This window comes from Podarcis filfolensis, assembly GCF_964270895.1.
Source record: "Podarcis filfolensis genome assembly, chromosome: 7".
In the NCBI taxonomy this organism is placed as follows: Eukaryota; Metazoa; Chordata; class Lepidosauria; order Squamata; family Lacertidae; genus Podarcis; species Podarcis filfolensis.
The window spans coordinates 41724664-41743712 of NC_139603.1; the positions used below are offsets into that span (position 1 = coordinate 41724664).

Sequence of the window (19049 nt, forward strand, 5' to 3'; positions counted from 1 at the left end):
CCCCAGAGGTACCCCGCGAGGAGCATGCGCAGCAGCGCGCTCCCCTCGCGGAGCAGCTGGGACTGCAAATGGCACGTTGCTCGTATGGGGGTCAGTGGAGGGGAGGAGAGAAGTGAGCCTAGAGCGACCGCCCGCTGCTTCGCGCCTGTGGTGGGATGTTGCTCTCTTCGAAAGGTAGCGAATTATTTTTATTAGCATTATTCCGGGGGGGGGGGGGGAAGGACGTATGAGGGAGAAGAGTTGCTGCCACTTCTTATTTCTCTTCTTCCCGCGTTTCGTGGCGTCTTGTGGGCCCAGTTTGGTGCGCGGGCTCCTCGTTCCTCTTATTTCTTCGAAAGTCCTGCGCTGGTTTTTCCAGAGGAGGAAACTCCCCTCCTTACGCTCTCCCTCCATGAAGGGAAGGCTGCAGGGATCGGGGCGGCCGGCGTTGTTCGGCTACCTGAGAGAAAGCTGCGTCTCCGAGGTCGCCACACCCACCAGGTGCAACGCTAAATCCCGCTCGGTATCGACTGAGGCAATGGTTAATACCTCAGTGGCTTCGCTCAATGGTCGGGCAACGACCGCAGCCCTTAAGACTGTGGGTGAAAGGTCGCCGGGTTTGGATTGCGGGCGGGCGCGGGGCAGTAAGGAGTGTATAAAACCACGCGGGGCGGAGAGAAAGCAAGGAAGGGACAGGTTTTTCTTTATCAGTCGTGCCAACTTGAATAAAAGACTGCGGGGGATAGGTAAGCCCCGCCCCGCATAATCGATCACAAAATGTGGTGCACGCTCACTATTTGAATGGCAATGCCCCATCAACTTTGTGGGGCGGCCCCCTCAAACATTTTAATGGAGGGGGGTGCCGTAGGTATTTCGACCCCTAGGAGTTGGCTCCTATGCTTTCCCTCGTAATACAGGGACCCAGGTTCATTGAATGAAGCTGGGGATTGAGAGGTTCAGGCCGGGCGCAAGAAAGGGCTTCCTCACCTAGCGCAGAGTTAAAATGTAGATTTTTGGCGCCACAAAGGTGTGGCGGGGACCCCCAGCTGAAATAACCTGAAAGAAATGTTTCGTGTCCAATTTGTGGGGTGGGTTTGGTTTTTTTTTTTTGTTGTTGTTTTTAAAGGCCGGTGGTCATGATGGCTGCACATTTCCTCCAAATGAAGTCAGAAGCTCCAGTGGGTTCAGTGGAACACACCACATTATGCAGCCTATGAAAGTGTTTGTGGTATGCCTCTTCAGTGATAAAACAAAAAAAGTCATTGTGAAGCAAAGGAGCTTTTGAATTTATCAGAACTCTTTTTTCAGGCTGTATGTTAAACAAAACAACAACAAAAAGGCCCGAAGAAGACCAAGGAGATAATGTCAGACACTCTAGGAAGCAAATGGCACTAAATGACAGGCTTCCAAACAAATGTTCATAGATTCAGACTAATGGAATCCCATCCACCCCCCTAGCTCTCATAGCTCTGCTGTATATGTCATCTAGCAGTTTGTTTTCTTTTGCATATTGTTGTGATCACTTCAAAATGAGTGTTGCATTTCTAGTGAATTGTTTAAAATGCTTGTGGTAGCTCTTCAGTGGGTTTTATGTAGACTGGAAAATAATTAGGCCTTATTAACCTAGTATACAGTACTTGTCAGCCTGTGGCTCTGCCATCTGATATCACCCGAAGATTGACCTTGAGTGTGTAGAAGTAACAAAAGTAACACAGCTGCAGAGGTAGGCTTGTGACTGTCAATCAAAACAATTATTCTTCAGTAAAACAGCGTAGTACTCAATTCACCAAACACCTCTTCGTCTATCTGGTGTGTAGAATAAGTAAGTGAAATCAGAGGGGGAAATTTTCCTAGAGTCCAGCTCTTCCCAACCAGGTTTACAAGTGGTCATTCTCATGTCCCTGTGCATACCTTTTTCTTTAGCAAGCGAGAGACCTGACATGAATTCATGTACTGTATTATGGATTATTATGGACCATCTGAAACCTCAAATGCTGAATATTTCTATATCTGTGCTCAGTGAAGTAGGTGTAAGGAATTAATCCATGTTTGCCTTGAAGTTTATGAAATTTCAAGGCAGCCTTGAGCATCAACTTCATTCTGGGAGTCTGGGAAGCTTCAACACTGCTTCTGAGATCTAGTTGGCTAGGGAGCCTTGTATGGGTGAGCTATATCCAGCCTATCCCCAAATCAATTTTATAAATACTGTGTACCCTTCAATAAATACTGTTAGCATTTTTTCTACAGTTTAGGTATTGGATGCCTTCAATAGGGTAAGCTGTCTGTGTAGATCACCATCCCATCTCCAACCTGTCCGTTAATGGTTAGCTGGTTGCTATACTATGTCAAATAATCAGCTGGAACAAAGTGGGATAGCTCTGGCCTGGAGGCTTTTCCTAACTAGGTATCTCTAGTCAAAGGTAATGGTACCATCATATGCCAGATGAAAATTTTGTTCTACTGATCCTTGCTTCCTTGAAATATGTCCTCACTTTTATGTAGGTTTTACTCTAGCTGGAAGCTGAAGAATCCTTACACCGAATCGGTGGTCTGGTCCAGCGGCTTTGGCCTTTGAAGCATCAGAAGTACAATGACTTGATCAGGAGCCTAATCAAACAAGTGATAAACTTTTAAGGATAAAGGCATTGTCCCTGTGATAGACTTTCAGTTTTTAAGAGTATTGGGAAAAGGTAAGCAATTCCTTTTTCTGTGTGTGAATAACCTAGCAATATGGTATTGGGACTGAATTTTTTTTGGCTAAGAAGTGACCAGATATTTTGAGATGTTATTCTAGAAAGTTGTTGTTGTTGTTTAGTCGTGTCCGACTCCTCATGACCCCATGGACCAGAGCACGCCAGGCACTCCTGTCTTCCACTGACTCCTGCAGTTTGGTCAGACTCATGTTTGTAGCTTCGAGAACACTGTCCAACCATCTCGTCCTCTGTCGTCCCTTTCTCCTTGTGCCCTCCATCTTTCCCAACATCAGGGTCTTTTCCAGGGAGTCTTCTCTCCTCATGAGGTGGCCAAAGTATTGAAGCCTCAGCTTCACGATCTGTCCTTACAGTGAGCACTCAGGGCTGATTTCCTTAAGAATGGATAGGTTTGATCTTCTTGCAGTCCATGGGACTTTTAAGAGTCTCCTCCAGCACCATAATTCAAAAGCATCAATTCTTCGGCGATCAGCCTTCTTTATGGTCCAGCTCTCACTTCCATACATCATAGCTTTAACTATACGGACCTTTGTTGGCAAGGTGATGTCTCTGCTTTTTAAGATGCTGTCTAGGTTGTCATTGCTTTTCTCACAAGAAGCAGGTGTCTTTTAATTTCGTGACTGCTGTCACCATCTGCAATGATCATGGAGCCCAAGAAAGTAAAATCTCTCACTGCTCCATTTCTTCCCCTTCAATTTGCCAGGAGGTGATGGGCCCAGTGGCCATGATCTTCGTTTTTTTGGTGTTGAGCTTTAGACCATATTTTGCGCTCTCCTCTTTCACCCTCATTAAAGGGTTCTTTAATTCCTCCTCACTTTCTGCCATCAAGGTTGTGTCATCTTCATATCTGAGGTTGTTGATATTTTTTCCGGCAATCTTAATTCCGGCTTGGGATTCATCCAGCCCAGCCTTTCGCATGATGAATTCTGCATATAAGTTAAATAAGCAGGGAGACAATATACAGCTTTGTTGTACGCCTTTCCCAATTTTGAACCAATCACTTGTTCTGTATCCAGTTCTAACTGTAGCTTCTTGTCCCACATAGAGATTTCTCAGGAGACAGATGAGGTGATCAGGCACTCCCACTTCTTTAAGAACTTGCCATAGTTTGCTGTGGTCGACACAGTCAAAGGCTTTTGCATAGTCAATGAAGCAGAAGTAGATGTCTTTCTGGAACTCTCCAGCTTTCTCCATAATCCAGCGCATGTTTGCAATTTGGTCTCTGGTTCCTCTGCCCCTTTGAAATCCAGCTTGCACTTCTGGGAGTTCTCGGTCCACATACTGCTTAAGCAGTATACTGCACAACCTTGCTAGCGTATTAAATGAGTGCAATTGTGCGGTAGTTGGAGCATTCTTTGGCACTGCCCTTCTTTGGAATTGGGATGTAGACTGATCTTCTCCAATCCTCTGGCCACTGCTGAGTTTTCCAAATTTGCTGGCAATATTGAGTGTAGCACCTTGACAGCATCATCTTTTAAAATTTTAAATAGTTCAGCTGGAATATCATCACTTCCACTGGCCTTGTTATTAGCAGTGCTTTCTAAGGCCCATTTGACTTCACTCTCCAGGATGTCTGGCTCAAGGTCAGCAACCACACTACCTGGGGTGTACGAGACATCCATATCTTTCTGATATAACTCCTCTGTGTATTCTTGCCACCTCTTCTTAATGTCTTCTGCTTCTGTCAGGTCCTTACCACTTTTGTCCTTTATTATGGTAATCTTTGAACGAAATGTTCCTTTCATATCTCCAATTTTATTGAACAGATCTCTGGTTTTCCCCATTCTATTGTTTTCCTCTATTTCTTTGCATTGCTCGTTTAAGAAGGCCTTCTTGTCTCTCCTTGCTATTTTTTGGAAATATGCATTCAATTTCCTGTATCTTTCACTACCTCCCTCACATTTTGCTTGCCTTCTCCCTCCCGCTATTTGTAAGGCCTCGTTGGACAGCCACTTTGCTTTCTTGCATTTCCTTTTCATTGGGATGGTTTTAGTTGCTGCCTCTTGTATAATGTTACGAGCCTCCATCCATAGTTCTTCAGGCACTCTGTCCACCAAATCTAAATCCTTAAACCTGTTCCTCACTTCCACTGTGTATTCATAAAGGATTTGATTTCGATTGTATCTTACTGGTCCAGTGGTTTTTCCTACTTTCTTCAGTTTAAGCTTGAATTTTGCTATAAGAAGCAGATGATCTGAGCCACAGTCAGCTCCAGGTCTTGTTTTTGCTGACTGTATAGAGCTTCTCCATCTTTGGCTGCAGAGAATATAATCAATCTGATTTCTATGCTGCCCATCTGGTGATGTCCATGTGTAGAGTCGTCTCTTGTGTTGTTGGAAAAGAGTGTTTGTGATGACCAGCTTGTTCTCTTGACAGAACTCTATTAGCCTTTGCCCTGCTTCGTTTTGCTCTCCAAGGCCAAACTTGCCAGTTGTTCCTTTTATCTCTTGATTCCCTACTTTAGCATTCCAATCCCCTATAATGAGAAGAACATCCGTCTTTGGTGTCATTTCTATAAGGTGTTGTAAGTCTTCATAGAATTGGTCAATTTCAGTTTCTTCAGCACCAGTAGTTGGTGCATAAACTTGGATTACTGTGATGTTAAAAGGTCTGCCTTGGATTCGTATCGAGATCATTCTATCATTTTTGAGATTGCATCCCAGTACAGCTTTCGCCCCTCTTTTGTTGACTATCAAGGCCACTCCATTTCTTTTACGGGATTCTTGTCCACAGTAGTAGATATGATGGTCATCTGAACTGAATTCGTCCATTCCCGTCCATTTTAGTTCACTGATGTCCAGGATGTCAATATTTATTCTTGCCATCTCATTTTTTACCACATCCAACTTACCAAGGTTCATGGTTCTTACATTCCAGGTTCCTATGCAATATTTTTCTTTACAGCATTGGACTTTCCTTTCACTTCCAGGCATATCCACAACTGAGTGACCTTTCGGCTTTGGCCCAGCCGCTTCATCAGCTCTGAATCTACTTGTACTTGTCCTCTGCTCTTCCTCAGTAGCATGTTGGATGCCTTCTGACCTGAGGGGCTCATCTTCCGGCGTCATAACTTTTATATGCCTGTTGTCTTTGTCCATGGAGTTTTTCTTGGCAGGGATACTGGAGTGGCTTGCCAGTTCCTGCTCCAGGTGGATCACGTTTGGTCAAAACTCTCCACTATGACTTGTCCATCTTGGGTGGCCCTGCACAGCATAGCTCATAGCTTCTCTGAGTTATTCAAGCCCCTTCGCCACGGCAAGGCAGTGATCCATGAAGGGGTTCTAGAAAGTAGTTGCTACTAATTCAGTAGTAAACTAAGGATTTAATCACAATATTTATAGATAACGTGAATTCCCTATGGAACTTTTATTCATAATATGACTCAAAGCTCTTCAGAACAAATTAAGTTAGTTTTGAGAGAAGTTATTAACCTGTTCCAACTCTTACTTGAGATGAAAGTTTACTCAGTTTTGATTTAGCATAAATTGATACCTGACCACTAATGGCATTATTGTATACACATACAACACTAATAAAATCATAGTTGGAATGAATCATATTCTAGTTGAATTCATGCTCAGTACAGAACCTGCAATGCAGGATGCAACTACTACAGCATCTCTGGCAGATGGCTGAAATACATTCAGCTAAGGAGAGCCACTCTTAAATTTAGCCAGTACATTAGCTCTTAGGCCTAATTTGTGTTTGTGTCACATTGTGAAACAGAGAGCTCCATCGAGTGAGTAAGAGAGCACTTTATATTTAGCTTGGTTGTATAGGGAATAGGAAGTAAAAGAAAATTAAGGCAACTTAGCTACAGTGAATGGTATGAAAGTAACCAACATTTTTAAAATATGCTTAGAAAATGTGTGGGATGAGGATCTAAAATTTCTTTTTATTGGAATTGCTTTGCTGTTTGATCAATAGATATTCTAAGAGATATTTTTAGGAGCAGGGAATAAAGGGTAACAAAGGCTTACTGGTCAATTACAGTAAGTTTGCCACACTAGTTGTAATCTAAGGAAGGTGCAGTAGAGGGCAGACTGTAACTTCAAATCAGTCTATCTAATTCTTCATCTGAGACAACATTACTAAAGCGCTGATCTTCAAGCCCAATAAAATAATAAATAGAAACAAATACTTGGCCTTTTGTGACTCTTGCATGCATGTATACTCTTGCATGCATGTATACATACATACATACATACATACATATATAAGTCACGGCTGAAAACTAAAAGACCTTCCAGAACTGTGTCTCGTGTAGTTGGAGAAATTATTGTGAAAGCCATGGTATATGCATAGAAAAGTTTAGGCATATATTCTGGGATCTTTAGCTCTTAAAATGTTCAAGATTTAGTAGGCAGTTGCTGCTTTTATGATTATCAAAAGTGTGTTCCTCTGAACCAAAGCCATGTCACATTACATGTTTGTACATTTATGTTACATGCATGCACACACATGAAATCATCAAGAAGCATGAACATTGTGAACCCAGAAAAGAATGGCACCACTAGGTTAGCTGCATGTTGGTGAAATCAAGTCTGATTAAAGAGGCAGGCAGTTAAAGTTGACCTGGAAAATTGGATTTCTGGAGCAGCCATATTCTTGACGATTAAATGAATGGGTTGTGAAGATAGAGTGGCCTTGGACCACATTTGCAAATTAGCCACTTGCTTGTGGTAAACTAAAAGTGCATTCAGGCAACTGGGTGTCTAGAATGGAAAATTCTGTCAACAACTTAGGACTCAGTTTTCTAAAATCTCAGTTCAGTTTTTAAGTGCTTTACATTACAGAATGAGTGACAACCTAATTTCCAGCTGTTTCCTTGCCATAAACCCATGCACCACCTCACCAATAGCAAGCACCCCCTGCCTTTCCACCCACAGTCCTTCCTGTGTTAGTTTTTTCATACCCCATTCTAGTTATTTCATTCTCCGTGCTCTAGGAGAGAATCAGAATTTACTTTGACTTTTGCAAAAAGCACTTCAGTATCTCAATTCTGCTTCATACAGAAACCCTATATAGCACAATTCAAAACTGCATTCAAAAAACGATGGTGAAGTCTTTGCTTGTTTTATTCCTTTTTTATTTACAGGTGCGGGGTTCATTACGTTACAAATTCTTGCTCCGTGACAAGTTCCCCAGGCTTATAGCTTGTTAAATGAAGTTCAAATTCCGCTTGTGAAGAAGGTTTGAAACAAGTTATAAGCCTGGGGAACTTGTCGTGGAGCAAGGGGAAGTCGTGAAGTAACGGACCCCGCACCTGCAAATAAACAAGGAATCAATCAAGCAAAGACTTCATGTTTTTTTGAATGCAGTTTTGAATTGTGTTCTATAATACTTCATTTACCCCCCCCCCTTTTGTATAATTTCATACAAAAACCCAACAGGAAAGGAACAACTCTTGCCTTTTTCCTCTGTGGAGGAAAGAAGTAGATGTTTCTCTTCCTGTTTAGTTTTAGCATGAGGTGGTCCTGGCACGTTCCCCAAAAATCTTCCTACAGGCAATGTCCTTCCTGTACTCTGTAGAGGCAAAGAGAGGTTGCTTCTATCCTGCAAGCTGAGCTTTTTACAGAAAACTGCAATGTCTATCTACAGCTTCTTGTAAAAACCCAACAGGGAGAGAACCAGGGGGACAAAGGTGTAGTTTCTTTCCTTTCCTGACAGGTTTTCTCAGGAGCCAGCAGCAAAGCATTGCTTTTGATTTCTGCAAAAGCCCTACTCTCAGGAGAGCAACAACCTTCCTTTCACCTATCCACCCAATTGGAAGGGAGGAATAGTTGGACTGTGTAGAATGTTAGCATTACAAAGTGCTGTTTGTACCTTTTGCAGAAACACATGGTGGCAATGGGCTTCGCTTGTAAACACAGCCAAAATTTGCAGGCTAATGAATAATTGTACTAATATTAATTCTCCTCTTTTGAGCAAAGTTTTTACCATTGTGGTATAACAATGTAACAGTTGATTTCAGTGTATTACAGTAGCCTACAATGTATTTGTTATTAATTTTAACAGTTTTCCTGTCAACGTTTCTTAGGAGCTGTATATAACAGTATCTTCAATATGCTGTTGCCATCAACCAAAATGCAGAAACCATTTCAGCTGGTGTACAGGACATATTGGATGCCTTATCGCAGCTGTATCTTTCCATTCTTAAAAGGAAAAGCCTCCTTGCTTAATACTAGACAGAAAATGGTTTCCTTGGCGTTGAGCTCCCAGCACCAGTGTCTACATGCATCTGCTGCTGTTTGTGTTTCCAAAGAAAGGCAATTCTTGGCCATGGCATCATCCCAGCTAGAAGACCATCGCAATAAAGAACTGGAAAGAGAAATTCATACCAAACCATCTGGTAACTTAGCCCAGAAAGACTCTGTAGAACCAAATTCTGTAGAGCTTGATCCCTTACAAGACAAATCTATTAGTCTCGTGCAGAGATTCAAGAGAACTTTTAAACAGTATGGCAAAGTTATGATTCCAGTGCATCTTTTGACTTCCAGCATATGGTTTGGAATTTTTTACTATGCAGCTTTAAAGTAAGTGATGAACTCATAATCACTATATTTATTAGTCTTCGGCAAATCTTTACAGTAATGCGCCCAATCACTTATGCAGTGTGTGAGATATACACACACATATGCGCACGCAACCTTCCATTACAGATATTATTAAAACCCCAAGTTCTAAAAGCATATGTAGAATGTAATGGTCTATTCCAGTAATCTTCCATCCAATTTCTTAATTTTTATCATGCATTTTGTATGGTGGTCACCCAACTTGGATTAGGCTGCAACTCAGGTATGTGTCCCATATCACCAGTTGAGGACAAGATATTCTGTTGCACATAACATTCCAATATTTTAAAGAGTATGTATGTGTAGATCACTATTGCTTGTACTGCAGGTGCACAATTTTCCTTCCAAAATGATGGGACTACCTGGGAAAGTACTCTAGAAGTTTTCTCTGTGTCATATTTTTGAAGTATTTTTCTTTTTCTACATTTTCTGTTCATTGTGAAGTCATGTACATTGCCACTCTTGTTATCTGGTACCTGGTTATAGAACTCTGTACTTTGCACTTTGATTTCAATATCAGAGATGAACTGAGCTTATAGATCATTCATACAGAAGTCCACTCCTGGTTTGCTTTCTTCATTTCAACAACATAATTTAGGTGATAGAAGTCATTTTGATATTACTATTGTTAAACAACTAAGTCTAAACCCTTGAATATTCTATTGAAAATTAACCAGAAATCTGACAGTTGATCTTGATCCTCTGGTTTAAAGTATTACAACTGGGAATATCTTCTGAATGATCTCTCTTGACATTTTCCTCTTCATTGGCCATTAATGCTTGAATCTGCACTTTATACTGGTGCAATAAAAGTGTGATTGATTGCAATATAGTAAGCCCTCAACTTATGCAGGAGTTACTTTCCGAGCATTGCGCCTGAAGCCAAAATTGGTTACAGTCAAAACCCATAGAGTGCAATAGTGGGTGAGATTGCCCCCAACATGTCTGCCCCCTTTTATTTTTTATTGTTCAAGTGCATAAATCTGAATGAGTGTTCAGTTAAATGTGCCTAGGTTTCAAGTGTACTGTATTTATTGTTAAATATAAAAATCTTTTATTCTGCAGTCTTGTCAGAATAAATGTTTATAAGGTTGTTAGCACTTTATTCATTTTAATCTCTTTCTTTCACAGAGGAATAAATGTTGTTCCTTTCCTCGAATTCATAGGGTTGCCTGAAAGCATTGTAAATATTCTAAAGCATTCTCAGAGTGGTAACGCATTAACTGCCTATGCAATGTATAAGGTAAGTACTTGCAAAGATTTCTTAATTTCATCTGCAACGTTGTCCATAAAAATATTGATCATGTAATCATATAATGAAGGGGCTACAGCCCACTGATTAACCTTGCAGTCTGTTATGACCAAGGCTGTAAACTTCTGAAATAAAAGTCACAGCTGTGAATAAATTTATTCAAAGTAGATCTTGCCACAAGAGCTCAGGGTAGGTAACAATCCTGTAGTTATGAAGAAGACAGATTCCAAGTCAACATTTTGGCAAAGGAAGGGAACAATTGGAAATACTATTTACAGGGCATCATGAGAGATTTAAATGTGGACATAAAGCATTTTAAGAGTTTTACGTATGAAATAAGTGGGTATTTTTAACAGTTTTCTGTAAACTATACGTAATGTAGCTGAAGAACACCTTACTTTACCTGCTATTTTCTCTCTAAGTCCATCCTCTCTAGCAAAACGTGGTGTAAAATTTGACTCTTCACCATTGTCAAACACTTGTGTCACAGTAAGGAACGAAAGACCTCTCAGTTGTTGACGCATGTGGGTTTAGGCAATTATGGGATATTCTCTGCTTTGCTGTGTTGCTCCAGGAACCTTATTTACACTAACTTGTAATTCCAGACTTGCAAAAAAAGCCAGTCATTTTGTTGTCCTTTAAGCTGCTAGCTATTTCCCCACTCTTGGCTGTGCTTTTTCATTTCCTATCACCTTGTTATAATGAAGAAAGCCTGTTGAACAGCAAAGTTGCTTGGCTGATTTTACATGTGCTTATTTATCTCTGTGTGTCCCTGCATGAAAGTGCTTTCGTTTATCATCAGTGCAGCCAGGGATAAGGAACTTCTAGATGCTCAACTCTCTAAGTTGCGTCTTTCCTGACCATTGGCCATGTTGGTTTGGGCTGATGGGAGTTGTAGTAGTTCTGGAGGGCCACATATTTTCCTTTCTGAGTAAGGCCATGTGTGTTCTTCCTTCCTCTCCTCAGAATTAGATCCTGTAAGTTCTGGAGGCAACAGAAGATCAGTCCTTCCATTAGTGTGTCACCATGAAAATACAATGCAGCACTAATGGTGTTGGTTTGTCCTTTTTGCATTTATCTGTAAGACCAGTTGAATGCATTAAGAGGAGTACTTGTGAACCAATGAGACACTAGCTTAAACCATGATATTGGTGAACTTTTGAGTGGCAAGGCACTTCCTCCATTTCCCATATGTGAAATGGGAATAATAATGTCGTACCTTGGCCAATTTGTTCTGAGAATGAGCAAGATGAAAGTGCTAGATACATGGTATCAGTATTAAGTAGGGAGTTGTTCTCCCACTGATTCACATGTCTTAGATATTTCTCTTGTCTGTTCTGTGAGAGTCTGACTTGTGTTCTCAGTTGCTAAGGAGACTATAATTGATTAGATTTTTTTCTTTTCTTTCTATTGGCGGCCCTACTGCTATTAAAATGAATATAACCAAGTCCAGTAAGAATGAGATCTAAAAATCCCACTACTTCTTTCACACCCAAGAGTTTAGGTTTTAATCTCTTTTGTTGCTGTTTTTCATGAAGTGATTTTAAGATGCATCTAAGGATACAATACAAAGGGTGAAGATCTAACCCTAGATCTGTTGAAATGAGAGATGTGGCAGATCGCTGGTTTAGCCTGCAGGCTCTGTGCTCAGCCTGGTTATTCCAGCATAAGTCCCCAATCATTAATCCTGGCTTAGTGCCAAGCCCAGACTGACATAAACCTTGGAAAATGGGCAGGGAGGTGAGACCAGGGAGAGTGAACTTAATGCGGGATCCTAACTCTATTCTGTTTGCTCATGTAACCTGGCAATGTGGCGGAATTTATGCTTGTTTCCCCTCTGCTGGTCTTAGGCTGGTTTAACCAGCAGTAGCCTTGCTCCTGAATGGATCTCGCTTCCCATACGTAGGACTAAGGCAGGAATTGCCACTTTTTTCAGAATTGAAGAACAATATTGGAAATTATTTTACCTTCTCAAAAAGAATAAATGTGGGATTTTTTGTCTTTTAGTTTTTGTTCTCTCAATTTGAATTTTAACAACAGCTTTGTTTTGCTGCATGGATACTGAATTGCTTTAATTGCTTTCCTCTCTCAATAGAATTTGCTGTGCTCTGTCTTAATGCTTTTTATTTTTCTTTCACCTGCATTTCTCACGTCGTGCCACTGGCTAGCCTTTTATTAAGATCTCTGAGCTTTAATTCTACTGCCAGGTGCTAAATATTTTCCAATAAAACACTATCAAGTAAAGTGAGAGCTTTTTCTGATGCAAGAGGCAGAAAGCATTTATAAGTAGATACAAAACTGCCAAACCATCAGCTTTCATTGAAGTAGGAATTAGTATATGTCCTCCCACTTATTTCCTGATGATATGTCATTATGTGGAACTCAAAACTGGGAACAAAGATTTGGGTGGGAGTAAAGAGCGAGCACACAGAGTACAAGATTAGAAAGGACAATCAAAAGCATATAAAGGTCTTGTTTAGTCCTTACATAGATAACATCATCTTCATGCTTTGAAAATGTATTCTTTTAAAAAGCTTCACACTCCACTGAAGTCACTCTTCAAGATTAAACCTGCACAGTCGTACCTCGGCTCCCGAATGCCTTGGGAGTCAAACGTTTCGGCTCCCAAACAATCGAAAACCAGAAGTGATTGTTCCAGTTTTGAACATTCTTTTGGAAGCCAAACATCTGACGGTGCTTCCATGGCTTCATATTGGCTGCAGGAGGTTCCTGCAGCCAATCAGAAACCGCACTTTGGAAGTCGAACGTTTCGGAAGTCGAACGGACTTCTGGAACGGATTCTATTCAACTTCCAAGGTACGACTTTATTGCATTGCCACACTATAGCATAGCTAACTTTCAAAGCAAGATTCCATTTTTTCTTACTTAAGCAGGGCTTTGCAACTGTTAACCTTCAGAAACTTTGAGAAAAGCACAGTAATGCAGACAGAACTTAATGAACTTAGTAACCTTTGTGACATATCTTCTGGATATTACCAGTCATTTATTGTCCATCATCTCAAGTATATAATACTGGAGAATTCATCCTTTTGCTGTAGAAGGCTGCAGTCATAAGTCCTTCAAGCAGACATACGATTGGACGCTAAATAACTTTGCACAGGACTAGGAAAGTTTATTTCTGCAAATTCTGATGCAAGCTGACCTGTTCAACAATATCTGGCCTGATGTGCAGATGGGAAATTAACCTTTGGATTTTACATGTCTCTAAATATTGTAATACGGTTCTCAGCTGAGAAAATATATTTAAATGCATATTTTAGGATGAAATAGGTTTAGGAAATAAGCACACTGAAATAAAAGCATGTTTACATATATATTTTTGATCAGAATAAGTATTTAAATATGAATTTTCATGCAGGTTTTTAAAGTTGCAGATGTATGCTGAAACAGGACAGGATAGACTTCTCAATGAGCACATGCAAAATTGAAGTGAGACAGAAATAGACTGATCAATCCCTAAACAACTTCAGTTAGTAACATCTAGAGGATGTGGCAGGTTAATAAGCCCACAATATATGTCTGATTTATTGCCCTCTCCTTAAAATACCTACCATAACAGAGTAATGCAGCATTGTTTCAATAAGGAATGAAAAGGTACCCTGACCACTGTCTAGCCTTCATATGCTCATGTTATCCTAAAGATACTTCAACCTAATTGTCAGTTTGTTTGATATTGAATAGCTGCTGCCTTACCATGTAAAGCTTGTTGTGACTTGCACACTAATCCTATTTCCTAGTGCTTCACTTCTAAAGGATCAGGTTTAAGAGTCTGGAGGGGGCATGATCTAACTATATTGTTGCTAGCAACCATTGCTAGTTCAGCAGCATCCTCACTGCTGCTGCTGCTGCAGTATTTGTCAGCTCCTGTCAGGCAGCGATACTTACTTATACAAGGGAAGATATAAAAAGACCGCCCCATACCTCGTGTTCATTTAGCAACTGGAAGGTATACTGAAGCTTGGGAAAACTCGCACATATCTTTTCAGAAAATAGGAAACTGGGATGGCAGGGAGAGTTTTCCTGCCAGGGCAAGGATGATGCTTAACTTAAGAGGTACAAGTAGTTTTTGTGCTGCTGCAGCTAACAATGATAGACCTGTCAGGAATTTTGCCTGGTAAGAGGAATTTACCGTTGAAGTTATACATGTATGTGTATTTCCCTCCCTCTTACTGACAAGATTGCAACTCCGGCCAGATACACAGTGACTTTAGGAGGGACATCTATCACTGTAAAGTACCTTCGTAAGCAAGGCTACATGTCCACACCACCTCTAGTCAAGGACTACATTCAGGATCGAATGGAAGAAACGAAAGAGCGACTATCGGGGAAAATGGAGGAAACCAGAGACATGATTAGTGGCAAAATGGAAGAAACAAAAGAGAGGCTGACTGGGAAGATGGAAGAAACAAAAGAGAGGATAACAGAAAAGATACAAGAAACAAAAGATAAGGTTTCATTTATAAAAAAGAAAGAATAGGAAAATTGGCGGCAAAACCAAAGCATTCGTAACTCTTTAGAAAATGTGGAATGTATACACTTGCTGCTTTTTGTTTCTGCTTGTTTTAGATGTTTGGGGCTGATTAGAAAGTGCCAGTGATTTGAAAACTAAAACAATAACATCTAAGGCTCACACCCAACTTTAGAAAATTATTGCAATATTTTCAAGTGTTAAGATTTGGGACCATAGCTAGGTCCCAAAGTGGGGTTCTGTGGTCTGCCTAATTATGACCAACAGTCTTGTCTGGATCTTTGTGGAGAAAGAACAAAGTTATCTACACATCTGATTTGAGCTGACCTATTTGTCACTGTTAAGTGTCTTGGAAGCAATGTATGAGAATGTTTGGGTCATGTACACAAACGTATTTTGGAGATGGTGTCAATATTTGTAAATCATTTAATCATAATATTCTTAAAAGATCAGGTAATTATAAAATATATATTACTGCTATATTCTTATAAACAGTTTACTGAATAGCGTATGAGAGAGACTGTAAAATGATACTAAACTTAATTGTATATTTCAAATGTGCAATTGGATTGATTATTCCATGGTTAGACTAAAAATGTCATGCCATCATTAAAAGTTTTGAAAATGGAGAAGATAAACCTACCTCTGCATATGAATAGTCATTTACATTTTCATCATTGTGTTTAGAGTAAAGACTGATAGATGCTGCTGCCTTTTACATTGAAGAATCCTAGAAAATTTCCACAAAACTTCAGCATTACTATACTGTTGAGTACTGTGGAGTAATCTAAAATTTACAGGTGTGATTCTTATGATTCCCATGTTGTTGTCATTTTCTATGGGTGGTAGACAGTTAAGTTTTACTCAGAGTAGACCCATTGAAATTAATGGCCCTGGCTTAGCCTTGTTCATTGGTTTAAGTGGGTCATCTCTGAGTATATCTTCATTGAATGCCATCCAAAGTTACCTGTTCTGTCTGAAGCATAACATGGCATTTCAGTTCTCCTATGGTTTTGTTTTTTAAAGCGCTTATAAGCTGGAATATAAAGGAGTACTGCATTGGAGTGGGAGATCCAGAAACTAATGGTGCACCCTTTCAACCTCTTGTGTATGTATACCACTGCTTGTGCTGTGACTGGTGGAAAAAGGAGCCAGTGATAGGAGGATGGCACCCAAAGCAGGAAACGTTCTTTGCAATCTGGTTACCTTTAAGCTATATGAAGGAAGATATGTATTTATCCGTCTATTTCTAGACTTGCTTCTTTTATTTCTGTCAAGTTACCAGAAAGCATCTGTAGAATTAACTTCATAAAGGCCCTCTTTCAGGGACATTGTGAGAGATGCTGCGAGATTGATGGCAGTCCAGGAGGCATCTGCAAAGTCCATTTGCCAAAATGTGCTCTGACTACTTTTTCATGCTACTGATTTAAGGAATTGTTTTCTTTAATGCTTTCAGGTATAAGAGGGAAGCACTTACCAACAAACCATCTTGTGCAGAGCAATTAAGACTTTTGAGAGTTACACTATTACAGGGTGAGTCCTTTAAAAGATGCCCCGTGGATACAGAGTACCCATGTTCCACGGGACCTCTTTTAAAAGACTCACCCTGTATAAGAGTTCAAAGACAGTATTCTACAATGGTATAAATTGCTCCCCTCTTTACATGGTCAGTTTTCAATGGTGAGGCTGAACTTACTGCCACTTGTGTGTCCTAGACTGAGTTTGTTGAATCCATCTTCCAAGTGCTCACCATGCCTTTTTTCTTCCAAGGTATGTTTCCTTTGGTCCCAATTGTGCAGGATGAGCACCACTCAACACTACATGTTCATCCTGGCATTACTGTATTAGTTCAACTGAACTATCCAAAATACCCCTGATATGAATTTTTCTCCTTTCTCTCATCACATGGAAGATTCCAGTGTCATTCTGGCAGCTGGCAATGAGGATTTTCTGTGTACATCAGAAAGAAAAATATGTGATAAAATAGGTAGTTGTATCCACCACCAGGTGGAATGCTCTTATAAGCATGCTTTGTGAATGGGACTGGATGCACGAGAGAGAAGACATTGCAGTTGGCTTTTTGTCTTCCCTTTGTCTTTCTTGTATATTTTAATTGAGTGAAAAGATTTTGGGAGAAAATGGCTATGGATAAAATATTCAAAAAGGTGGAGGTCAATATGGCATTAACATTTACCACGCTAATTTTAAATTGCTTTAACTGCAGGTGTCAAACTGGGACCTCCCCTGTTGCAGAGATTTAAATCAGCAGCCATTTTCACAAAGTTTCTTAGCATATGTAATAAAGCTGAAAATAACAAAAGCAACATGAAAGCAAGGCACGTGGCCAGCATTGGGAGACGCAGGGAACTGTGACCATGGTTGTGCCCCTATATATTTGGGTCAAAAATAAGCAGCCCTAAAATAAGCAGCCCTAATGTTAGTCTGAATTCAAAGTGGGCACCTGCTTATTAATGAGATGTGGTTTACCTGGCCTTGTACCCTGGTATGTATTGGTTTGCTTTTTCCAAGGTAGATGTGCGGATCTTGCTAGAGGAAAGCCCCAAAGGTTGATACTTAGAACAGCATACTTCAGAAAGCAGCACTGAGGTCATGAGGTCATCACAGCGTGCAAGGACAGCGTAGTCAAAAATAAGAGCCATGGCTGGAAGTGAAGTACCACCTTGGCCTTAAGCGCAATATTTATTTTATTTTTCCACAAAGAGCATGTTGGAGAGTTATGCTGTCGGATGTCAATTGCATGGATGTTAGCTTTCACCCTAGTACAGAGCTCGCCACTTTTACCATTGCGTATATAATACACATGAAATAGTACAGGGGGAAATAGATTTCTAGGCTGCAGTCCTCTATTTCTGAACGACTTCCCCTTGCTTGTCTCTGTACTTTTAAGCCAAGTTTAAAAGAATATATTCTGGTTTAATGTCAGTCTATTTAAAATGAAACAATTCCATCCTCTTTCTTGAAATAAAATTTGTGTTTTGTTGTAGTGATAACACCTAGGGCTTAAAAATAATATTGGGGTGGGATGTCACGCTGGTGTAAATGGAAGCAGTATCTGCATGCTGCTGCTGGGCTTGATCATTCATTTCAGTGTGACTTTCCCTGGCTCGCTGCGCCAGCCACACTGAAGGAAGATGGCAAAGCCACAATATTTGAAGAAATGTTCTGTTTCATCCACTATCCAATTTATTCCTTGACAAGTTTGCCTTTTTCTTATATCCACTGTAGATGGATCTTGCTGGAATAAATTTTGCAAAGTACCATTATTAAAGTACTCATGGCACATCATTACTGTCTGTGGGTTCTTCTTGTGTCACTGGCTGAGAGGATCTGTAAGTTATAACTCCCTTTCACCGTCCTCCAATATGCTTTCAACATTATGCTGATATAGATATAAGTTGTGTGTAGTGTATGTTTTTGAAAAGCAATTATCTTTTAAATGATTTTTTTCATAACTTTTGTATCCTTACTGTGGAAATAATTGTGCTGAGACTTTTGCTTGGAGTTTGCAGAGATGCTATTCTAATGTTCCCTAAGCGCTAATGATACTCTTCTGAAAAATAAACTTTTGCTTGTGAAATGGTTGTAATATTAAATTGCATCACAACCATTCTCCACTTGGTCCCTAATAACTAGTTTGCTGTTACAAATTTTCCTTTGAACTGTTTTCTTTACCACCGCAGTTATCTTTGTGACTCCCATCCAAAAGAGAAAACAGACAAATGGAGAAAGCTCCACTGGACCCAAGCCATTTGCTTCAAACACCTTGTGGCCTCATGTATTCTATATGAATTACATAATTCAATATGGGGGGAGGGAACTTGCTTCATAGCAAGAGTGCCAAACATCATGGCTTTTCATTCATTCTTTGGTGAAAGGGTTCTGTTTTAATACTTCAGTTAAGCCCAAATCCATAATATTTCCCTCCAAATAACTGGTACTAATTCCAACAAATTTCTCCAGAAAAGTATGGATCAGACTGTGCTATGTTATCTTCTTAGTTGAATCAAAACATTCTGCATAAA

The 19049-nt window shown here is 40.2% G+C and overlaps 1 protein-coding gene across 7 annotated transcripts; it reads left to right on the plus strand.

Moving 5' to 3' along the window:
* Positions 1-22: 22 nt before the first annotated feature.
* FAM210A (family with sequence similarity 210 member A) lies at positions 23-18312 on the plus strand. Of its 7 annotated transcripts, XR_014550151.1 has the most exons (7): positions 23-174; positions 2482-2669; positions 8731-9226; positions 10397-10508; positions 14716-15806; positions 16033-16114; positions 18253-18312. XR_014550151.1 is itself a non-coding variant. In XM_083622675.1 (5 exons), the coding sequence occupies exons 3-5, from the start codon at positions 8757-8759 to the stop codon at positions 15013-15015; spliced, it is 882 nt and encodes a 293-aa protein (XP_083478801.1). In that variant the 5' UTR covers positions 23-174; positions 2482-2669; positions 8731-8756; the 3' UTR covers positions 15016-18312. The 7 variants fall into 7 exon arrangements, 1 of the variants encoding a protein (XP_083478801.1); XR_014550148.1 differs by having other exon boundaries at positions 14716-16114; positions 17536-18312; XR_014550149.1 differs by having other exon boundaries at positions 14716-16114.
* Positions 18313-19049: the final 737 nt, after the last annotated feature.

Excerpts from the sequence above, each read along its gene's own strand:
- FAM210A (XM_083622675.1), top strand. The coding sequence starts at position 8,757 with ATGCTGTTGCCATCAACCAAAATGCAGAAACCATTTCAGCTGGTGTAC. Across the intron at positions 9,227-10,396 it reads TTTTACTATGCAGCTTTAAA|AGGAATAAATGTTGTTCCTT; the intron begins GTAAGTGATGAA and ends TTTCTTTCACAG. Across the intron at positions 10,509-14,715 it reads CTGCCTATGCAATGTATAAG|ATTGCAACTCCGGCCAGATA; the intron begins GTAAGTACTTGC and ends CTTACTGACAAG.